This window comes from Poromitra crassiceps, assembly GCF_964638095.1.
Source record: "Poromitra crassiceps genome assembly, chromosome: 8".
Taxonomy (NCBI): Eukaryota; Metazoa; Chordata; class Actinopteri; order Beryciformes; family Melamphaidae; genus Poromitra; species Poromitra crassiceps.
In genome coordinates, this window is record NC_139629.1 from 47,365,677 (window position 1) to 47,375,733 (window position 10,057).

Here is a 10,057-nt window from a genome sequence, read left to right on the forward strand (position 1 = left end):
AGGAAGTTTGCTGGTATTCGACCAATCACGACACATGTAAACAAATCCGATGCAGGTGATTGGAGAAATTTGCAAATGTGCCCGCCTTCAGTGGATGTCCCGCCTTATTTCGGTTTTGACCAACTTCCTCCTCGATAAAGTACAGACATACTCTGTACTGTCTGTTTTTAACCCATTGATACCTGATGCAGCATTTGCGTGTATATCCCTCATTTGTGTGCGTATCCCTTTAAGACCGCGAACCGCGTTAACGCGGTTCGCGGTCTTAAAGGGATACACACAAATGCTGCATCAGGTATCAATGGGTTAAGAGACTACTCACCAACTCGCTGTGTACTGTAATCCCAGTGCTGCTAACGCAGGAATCGGAATGCCAAGGACTTCCCAACAGTGTCGTTTTTGCGAGAGACTCTTTGGTCGACGATGTGCAGTGTTTCATTGCCTCGGGGGCTGAAACGAAGCTCCAAATAATCAGCGTTCCATGTTGTTGCTTGATGTGTTTCCACCCGGAGTTCCAAGCCATTTTCCTCATCGGAGAAATTACACACTCAAAAGGAAAAGAACAACCAGCTCAGGCTTTTCCCGGGCAGCGCTCTGCAGAGAGAGGGCCGCAAATTTACAATTGATGTCCCTTTTAAGATGCGTGTTAACTTCAAAAAGAGAATTGACCGAGTTCTCCTGCTAAAAAGCTGGCATTAACACCACCATCCAATACCACAATGCCCATCTGTCTTCAGGGGAACAGAGAGAGACTTTCTGTGTGGGTATCTGGATCTCCATCAACGGGCCCCCAGACTCGATTGATTCAGATAATTACATTAGATGGCTTTAAGTCCCTTTCACAGCAGCTTCATGCTTGGTGGACGCTTTCACAGAGCCGGGCCCTGATGATATCAAAGAGGAGAGAGAAGTCCAGCTGGAGATCGAGGCAGAAGGCTCGTCGGGAATGGCAGAGCACAGATGAATGGCTCAATGGACTTGATGGACCAGCAGGCAAACAAACACGGGGGCCTAGGCTGTCCCGATCCATCACAGTCAAAGAAGGGCTATGTCCACTACTACTTCCCTGTGAAACGTTCTCACACAAAAAGGAAAATATAAAGTTCGCACACTGACTTGCAGGGCTCCAAATAATGAGTGTATTTTTTTCCCACCGGTGTGAAATAAATACACTCGTGTTTGGAGCCCTGCAGTGTGCGAACTTTATTTACCTTTTTCAGTTTCTACCTCTAGCTCTTCTGCACCTGCCCTAATTCAGGTTTGGATGTGCGTGTCTCTACTTTTTTTTCTCAAACTTTCTCACACACTCACAGCTAATGCAATGCATAGCATGTAATTGTTATCCAGTTAAAGTTAAACCACTGTCTGTGCACCCCCCCCCCCCCCCCAAGTCACCCCACCTTAACCACGATATCTCCCCACAGATCTGCTCACTGGCTCTGTCTTGCTTTAGCTCACACTTAACAGAGCGACTTGAGGCCAGAGAGAACTTGTCTAGATTTATACACCCTGACACCAAGGCAAGTCGTGCACATTACACACACCAAGTCCACCCACCCAGCATCCCCACTCAACTGACGAGGGCCGTTTTTCATTCCGTTTCAATGCACTTGCATCACTTAAAGGTATGATGCACCTATACAGTAAGTGCATGTCGTGAAGGGTTAGTACAGTATGCGAGGGAACAGGGAACTAACCTCATTTCCTGGATATCAGGTGACCTTATTTTTGATCCACCGAGAGCATAAAACTCTCTCTTCTGAAGACAATCTGTCTCCACATCAGAAGGCGCATGGCTGCCATCTAGTGGAGGAGAAAGGAATGACTACTGGGCAGGTGTTGAGACATGCATTATGTCGAATAAACGTCATGTTACACAGTCAATTTATATACAAAAAGATATGTATTTATTAAAGGGACTGTTAGGTTCTTATAATCAGAGAAAATTTAAACCCCAGTAAAAAAAGACTAAAGAAAAATAACCTAAGATGTGGAGTTATATTTGACCAATGCATTATTATCATAAGGAACTGCAGACTACTTCCTCAGACTAGCAACAAAAAGAGGTTTTATCAATATAACGTCTACCACAGTGACATGCTATGGTGGGTTCACACTGCTGTATGGTGCTTGGACTGGAGTCACTCGTCACACTATACATATTATTAATTGAGTCATTACATTCATCCCATGATGCATTTCTCTCTCGGCTTGCAATGTTATTAGCTATATGTTATGACATCACTCTCTCAGTAGCTATATGTTATGACATCACTCTATCAGTAATCAAATACAAACCCAGCTGAGTATTTATGGGATTCTGACATAACTGAAGTATAGTCTCCACTAAATATTAGCATTTTAGTCGTAATTAACAGTGACCTTGCTCTCAGGACGATAAACGGGCATCTCACACCATCACAGACCACTGAGGGCATAAATCAACAGTTCAAAATTACAGTTCCGTTAATATCCATACACAGTGAGTGCTCCATCACTCATGAAGGCGACACCTCAATGTGAGACTATAAAAAGCTCATAATGTTCACAAGTCTTACGATAGATAGGTATTCATTTATTATCCAATCATCAAAATCCAATCAACATACTCCAAATATACTCTGTCAGTGATTGGTTTTAGTATCAAAAGCAATGCAATAGTCGTTCTGAAACTGCCAAACAATGAATTTCAATTTGCCAAACATAGAGAAAAAATGAGATATTTGGAGACAAATTTTAATTCCAAAGTAAAGTACATGTCTACTGAAACAGTTAAACAATGTACATCTTCAAGGATAAACAGGGGCACAAAACGCAACGCGTTTCAACCTCTCTGGCCTTCGTCAGGCTGTATAGGCTATACATGTACATTGTTTGTTTAACTGTTTCAGTAGACATGTACTTTACTTCGTAATTAAAATGTGTCTCCAAGTATCCAAGAAGCTCCTTTTTTCTCTTTTCTTATTTACCTTTGGCCTGCTGAGCTTTCTTGTGCCACATTTTTTAATTTTCCTAACTTGCCGAGCATAAAACCGCCACCAGAGGGCACTTTGTGTCCAAGTGCATTTGTAAGATGTATGTAAGAACCGAGCGAGAAGTGCCAGTGTTTCCAAACTAAAAGGCTGCATGTTCATTTGGAGAAGTGTGGCACTGTGATAGCCGGGGTGTTTCCTTCAGTCTCCTGAATACTATTTGAAGCTGGGTTTGATGATGGGGGCCCCACTAGTCTCCTTCAGTCTCTGACATGGTTTCAGCTCTGCTCCCAGGCTCCTGCTTCCAGTAAGTATGCCGAGTCAGTCCATTGGAACAGCCTCAGGCAGCTCCACCACCACAGGGGCGCAGTCCTCCAAGTCTGCATCAAAATCCCAGCGGAACTTCTTAGTCAGGTGGACTTTGAATTTGTCGGCTCTCTTACGCAGTGTGCCGTCCACACCAGGCCCACTGGCAAACTGGAAGAAGTCCTGTGAGAAAATAAGTGCAAACACATTTAACCGTTAATCCTGACTGAATCAATGGTATAAAAATGTCATAAGGCTGATGTTAGCCTACTTAATAAACAGCTAGCTAGACAGTTATCAGATTGTGACAGCCAGAAACAGAATCATCATCATCATCATCATCATCATAAAAGGGAGTAAGTGGGCTCTGTTTGTTTAAATGTTTGTCCCACTGACGATGTCACAATGTCTATGACATCATCAGTGATGTCACTGTAATTGTGATGCCACTGATGTCACAATGTCTATGACATCATCAGTGATGTCACTGATGATGTCACGATGTCACTGGTGATGTCACAATGTCTATGACATCATCAGTGATGTTACTCGAGCACCCGATGATGCGAAGTTGAGCAATAGACCCTTTTCACAGGGGGAAAAGGCAGGGTAAACACAGGTACAAGCGACACACTAATAAGGGTTTCCAAATTTCAATCATGGAAGTTGGAAACCCTCATTAGTGTTTTGCTTGCACCTGTGTTTACCCTGCCTTTTTGGCACAAAATGGCCCCCGTGAAAAGGGTCTATTGTGCGCTGCGCATGCCAATAGAGCACCGAAGTTGAGCAATTGGAGTGACGTCACTCGAGCACTCCATGATGTGATCAGTGATGGTCACTCGAGCAACACAGTGGCCGAGCTAGTTAAACAAGCTTAGTTAAACAAGCTAACTAATTGAGAATATAATGCTATTTCACCATATGGCTGTTAGATGACATGTATCATGTAAAGCATCTATATGGTCTCTATGGGTCTTGGTGTTGCGCTGTGCATTCCCTCCACTAGCACTGCCATTTGTGTTGCTCATGCACACGCTTGTAATGTGGGATGGGGAACAAATACTGAAGTTTTGTGTGCACTTACTACAAAGAATGTCACTGCAAGAAAAATGAATGCACAACTACATCCAACTAAGTAAGGAAAAAGCTATTTGGAACAATCGCTGCTCATAAAAACAGAAAATGTCCCTTTGTCTAGAAAGCCTGACTAATCTCTACTGATAAAAGTATGTTGTTGCTGTTTTTGTTTTTGCTTGCATGTACTTTGGGATGATCATTTAAAACATACAAAGTAAAAACATCCGTTTGGTTGTCAACAACGGACAAGATCAGAATCTGCTTGTGTGTCTCTCTCTACCTGTAGTGTGGAGGTGAGGAAGTTGTTGTGAGATACGATGTCGACGAAGAAGTCCGGCGGGATTTCTCCCAGCTGGTGGTAGAGCACAGCGATGAGGCCCAGATACAGGTCCTTCCGGCTCCGTATGGCGTCCTCTGAGCGGCACAGCAGAGCCAGGAGCTGCTTCCAGTGCTCAAAGCCCTCGTACACATTTCCAATCACGAAGCACACAAAGGCAAACTGCAGCTCGCCTGAGAGGGGAGAGAAGACATTCAGGTTGTTTATTGCTAGTTTGTTGTGACATAAAAAAGAGAGATTCTCAGGTTATATAAGTTATTTCAGATGTGTGTGCTAGTGCTACTTTTATTAAGTTGGTTATAAAACCACACAGTCGTCCATCTATTCTAGTACATTCTGTCTGAAATATGTCATGACCTTCGTCAGGCACCCACCTAGCACGTTGAGAGGCTGCAGCTTGTAGTGCTCCTCCAGCACCGTCTCCAGGGCGTAGCTCAGGTCCAGGCTGCACTGGGTGATCTGGGCTGGTGTGGCCCCAGGAGGGTAGGTCTGACTGGGGATATGGGAGAAGCGCAGCTCCGTGCCCTCCCTCGGCTTCATCCTGGGGAGCTTGTCGAGGCCCTCTCTCATGCTCTGGCAGGCGGTGTCGTTCCTGGGCAGATTCTGCTCCATCCTGTCCTTGGTGTGTTTGAGCTGCAGCTCTGGAATGACGTCGGAGAAGGAGCACACTCGACCCGACAGAGGCTGCAACTCGCTGGCCGTCTCCTGGCTCAGACGGTCCGTCAGGGACACCCACTTCCTCATCACCTCGTAGGGGTAGGGCCCCAGGAAAGGGTCCAGGTCCTGTAGTGTGGCTCGCACCCGGCTCACCTCCTCTTCGTTCTGGGAGGGAGAGAAGTCCAGATCCTCTTCTTTGGGGTCCCAGTTAGCCAATAGGATCTCTCTGGGTTTGAGGGTGAGGAAGAGGCCTGTCTTTGGGCCAATTTCCCCTCCACAGCTGGGGGGGTTCACAGAGCTGTAGTGGAGGAAGTGCAGGCCGGGGGGGATCATCTTCACACCCCGAAAGCGGGGACCAACCTGCCAGCTCTTGTAGTCGATCCCCAGCTCTGTACCCTGAGGAACCCCCAGCAGCACCAGGGTAGCCCCCTCCTCAAACAGCCTCCGAGCCACATCAGGGTCCATGTTCACACTGGCCATTTGCTCTGTCCAGGAACACGGGTTTAGAAGCACTGCTATTTGGCTAAAACTAGCTTGCTGAAAGAACTCAGACACACACAAGAACTGACTAAGCTGTGGTTTAAAGCATATTTCGTGTTCAGAATGACTGTGAGGTCATAGAAATGTATGACATGCGAATTTAGACAGGAATTAATTGAGTGGTAACGTTGCCTTTTAACGTTAGCATTTCAGGTGGACGCAGATGTCAAATAGTTTATCTGCCTCCATGGAACGTAAGGTTAGGCGAGTAAATAATGAAAGGGGGGTAAACATTGAAAGGCTGAGGCTTAAATACCTTAAATGCCCAAACGTTTAGTAATAATGTGTATGTGTACCGCAATAATACCTTAATGTCTTGTTTCGCGTCGTTGGAAAATCGATTATCCAAGACTGTGCAACAAAATCACTCCTCCGGACAGAAACATCGCGCTATAAGAAACGTTCCTCAGGCTACAGCAGCTCAGCAGCAACGGGTGCTTTTCTGGTGGCTAAAAAAAAATAACCACACAATTGGACTTAAGAGAAATTGAAAATCAGACATTTGAGAAAAGTTTGTTTTATTGTTTGGCATTAATTGATATATTGGCAGAAGAACAGCACCATTGACTGATATAGGCCTATATGGCTTACAATCAAAATTATTGTGAAAACAATAATCATAAAATGTGTATATTTTTGGAACTATTTGAATGCACTAGGCATCTCGTGTGCGACGCTCGATTCCTAGGCTCGCCCGCTGCGCGGGCTCACACGCCCTGCAGGTCGCCGAGCTGGCCCTCGCAGCTCGGCTGCTGCATGTGTGTGTGTTCACAAAATGTTATTGCCCAGTTTACATGCGTGCGGGTGTGTGTGTGCCCCCTTATGACATCACTAATGACATCATCAGTCTTATGACATTCACAATGCCTCGTGTGTGTGTGTGTGTGTGTGCCCCCTTATGACATCGCTCATGACATCATCAGTCTTATAACCACTGATGACATAATCGGTGATGTCACAATGCCTCCGTGTGTGTGTGTGTGTGTGTGTGTGTGTGTGTGTGCACAATCACATCACTGATGCCATCACTTCCAGTTGAGTGACATCACTTCCAGGACAACCGGGACACAAAATTTAAACATTGCCCACATTGCCAAATGTAGATAGATAGATAGATAGATAGATTCCTAGGCCCAATTGCTCAAGTGACATCACTGATAGCATCACTGATGACATCACTTCCAGTTGAGTGACATCACTTCCGAGACAAAAATTGAAACATTGCCCACATGCTCCCTTTTATATATTGATAGATTGTGAATGTTATAGCTTATGTGTGGTCAGTTTTACAGAACTATTTCATATATAAAAAGGGGCAATCCTGACATGCAAAGTCAGGTAAACATACATCAGATTCAGGCTTTGTAATAAAAGCAAGCTAAATACAGTGGGTCATTGGTCAGTGAAGTAGGCCATCCTCTGTTGGATGTGGTGAACCTTATGGAAATCCAGCTGATATCTTCATGTGTGAGTAGTAGGCTGCATGGATTTATAACAGGAAAAAAATATACAACTTATTTGTCCTTAGTTTGTGATTGCATAGATGCTCTGAAGCTTCTGCCAACAAGTGATGAGCGACGTGATGACTTTAATGAGTTTGATCCTCCTTCTCTTCTTCCCTGGTGTTTTCTGGCTAGTTTCACAAGAGGCTCTCTTCCCCTGAAAACATACAAACCAGAACAAGAAGAACATTCAGATTCAGAAGACTTTATTCATCCCTGGGGGGAATTCTTTCAGTCACAGTTTTTTCAAGTTCAGAAAATAAGAAATATTAGGCTAGTAGGGTACCATAAAGTGCAAAGTACCACCAGTGCAAACATGCAAATACAATTATGAATACAATCATTAAAATACAATAAGGCTGAATAAAATATAAATATAAATATCAAGATAAAAGTGACCAGTGAGACATTGATAACATGATACCATTGCACATCCATGGGGGGGGGGGGGGGGGGGGGGACTACAAAAGTAACATCATGCAGCCAAATGGTGGCTTCCTTCTCAGCTGAGATCACATCACTTGAGGATGTTTGTGTGTCAGTTTACAGATCAGATGAGGATCAGATCTGCTGCTGGTGTCATGCCATGCAGTCTGTCAAGAGGCCAGCAGAGGTCAGATGGATGAATCTCTCCTCACCAGGTAATCCTGACTGCAGTTGTGGCTGATGAGCTGTTCCATTCTCTCCACTTGCTTTTCCAGGTCCTGCTGCCGACCACCTCCACTCTGACACCGAAACTGCTGTGTCAGAACATATATGGAGCGCAAGATGCGATGTGCCTGCCATGGAAGAGCAACGAGATTAGTTTACTCTACAACAAAGGTCAAAAGTAAAGTCCCAACGATTGTCACACACCTGAGTGTGCGAAATTTGTTCTCCGCATTTGACCTATCCCCTGGGGGAGTGGTGAGCGGCAGCAGTGCCACGCTCGGGAATCATCTGGTGATCTAACCCCCCAATTCCAACCCTTTTGATGCGGAGTGCCAAGCAGGGAGGCAAATGGGTCCCATTTTTATAGTCTTTGGTATGACTCGGCCGGGGATCGAACTCACAACCTCCCAGTCTCAGGGAGGACACTCAAACCACAAGGCCACTAAGCTGGTCCCAGCCAACATACAAGAAGTGGAACAGCACTTGAATTAGCTGACAGAGATACACTGATGTATGATAGGAGACCCATGAGATAAGTTTGCGAAAAAGCGAAAGCATCTAGCTGGTGGACAAATCAAAAAGTGATCTCTCTAGTCTACTCTGTCCATGGTGCTGAAAGACTAGAGGGAGGTCGGTGACATTTACCTTTGCTGAGGGGCACTGGTCCCTCTCTTCAGAAGTATTCAATGGGACAGTCAAATTCTGCAAAAGAAGAATCAATTGTTCAATTGTGTTAATTAATATGAAGTTAAAATTGCATGGGCCAGCCAAACTGAGCCACAACCCTTCTTGGAACGGTGAAGTGGCAAACACTGGAGGGCAGCCTATCACCACATATGCAAAAATATCACACCCATGTAGCCTAACTGATCTGATTACAGATAATTATTAATAATTGCCATAGGGACCATGGTGAGTCAGTAGCACGTATAATGGAGCTATTGTTATTGGCAATTGTAAGTGTTACACATATAGTGGCCCTCCTATGGCATAGTTTTGACCTGATCTGCAACAATGTGTGCATAGCCTACCAGATTCTGAAGCTCAACGAGGATGATTTGTCTGTAGGAGCCCAGTATTTCCTTATAGTTACACCCGCGCTTGCCACAAGTGAAGGTCAACAGGATAACCACCAGGACACTACGGAGTACAGACCTGGCCACACACTATAGAAGAGAGACACGTGTGTTATTAACGTTATTCTGTAGTTAAAAAAAAATAGTCCGTAGGAAATGACAGCTGCGTAAAAGCACCCATCACTTCCCAGTTGGCACAGTTTGACGCAGATGGCATCATCATTGACAACAACTGGTGCTTTTTGAACTTCGCTATTGTCGGTGGTGTAAAACATCCGTATGTCCGCTGCGTAAATACGCAGCAGATACGAGAAGCCAACTTACCATTTATCATGTTCTACTGCAGGATCCGCAGACGAGCAAATCCATCTCTGTCTCTGTCAGAGGCAGCGAGATCCACGCAAGTTATTCCTGATCCGGCCGTGTTCATTGTATCCAAACTTAGTAAAGGGTATTTTTAAATGTCCTCTCCTGGACAGGTTAACGCGCTGGCGGGCAGGTTTCCGATATGGCGCCCCTGTGGCAGCATCGCCAAAATCACGGTCTGCTCCAATTTCCTTCCCCGTCATGGATTGTTGCCTCTGGGCTTTGGATTTCACCAAACTCCAGTCCGATCAAGTCGAAGAACAATTCTGCAATCAATCACTTGTGTTCATTCTTTCGGTTTGTTTTGGAAGACGTGCGCACCAGGGGGTAGCGGTGTGAAGAGTGCCTGTAGATAACATTGATTTGGTGGATGATTGCAGCGTGGGTGGTCAATACTAAATAATGAAGGGGGACAGAGGGTAGCCTAGAGGTGATCTTGCAATCTGACAGTGCTTGATTAGGCTACATGTTGCAAATTTCAATCACATTTAAAACAATCATATAGAAGTCCTAACAAATTATGTTACTTTTCAGCTGGTGACTTAAGAGAAAAAAGCATTTTATAATGTGATT

General features: G+C 44.9%; 2 protein-coding genes across 2 annotated transcripts; both read right to left on the bottom strand.

The window, feature by feature from the left end:
• Positions 1-2,049: 2,049 nt before the first annotated feature.
• Positions 2,050-6,201, bottom strand: aar2 (AAR2 splicing factor). The gene is made up of 3 exons (XM_083640963.1): positions 5,067-6,201; positions 4,636-4,865; positions 2,050-3,461 (listed from the first exon to the last, which is right to left on the bottom strand). The coding sequence occupies exons 1-3, from the start codon at positions 5,827-5,829 to the stop codon at positions 3,294-3,296; spliced, it is 1,161 nt and encodes a 386-aa protein (XP_083497089.1). The 5' UTR covers positions 5,830-6,201; the 3' UTR covers positions 2,050-3,293.
• Positions 6,202-6,418: 217 nt separating this feature from the next.
• Positions 6,419-9,683, bottom strand: LOC310780357 (uncharacterized protein). Its single transcript, XM_083640931.1, has 5 exons — positions 9,443-9,683; positions 9,074-9,208; positions 8,688-8,744; positions 8,030-8,170; positions 6,419-7,548 (listed from the first exon to the last, which is right to left on the bottom strand). Exons 1-5 carry the CDS (start codon positions 9,443-9,445, stop codon positions 7,414-7,416), a joined length of 471 nt encoding a protein of 156 aa, XP_083497057.1. The 5' UTR covers positions 9,446-9,683; the 3' UTR covers positions 6,419-7,413.
• Positions 9,684-10,057: the final 374 nt, after the last annotated feature.

Coding starts and splice junctions, on each gene's coding strand:
- aar2 (XM_083640963.1), bottom strand. CDS start 5,829: ATGGCCAGTGTGAACATGGACCCTGATGTGGCTCGGAGGCTGTTTGAG. Junction 4,866..5,066: donor GCAGCCTCTCAACGTGCTAG/GTGGGTGCCTGA, acceptor CTCCCCTCTCAG/GCGAGCTGCAGTTTGCCTTT. Junction 3,462..4,635: donor TCCTCACCTCCACACTACAG/GTAGAGAGAGAC, acceptor ATTTTCTCACAG/GACTTCTTCCAGTTTGCCAG.
- LOC310780357 (XM_083640931.1), bottom strand. Junction 8,171..8,687: donor ACCAGTGCCCCTCAGCAAAG/GTAAATGTCACC, acceptor CTTCCATGGCAG/GCACATCGCATCTTGCGCTC. Junction 7,549..8,029: donor ACTGCAGTCAGGATTACCTG/GTGAGGAGAGAT, acceptor GTATGTTTTCAG/GGGAAGAGAGCCTCTTGTGA.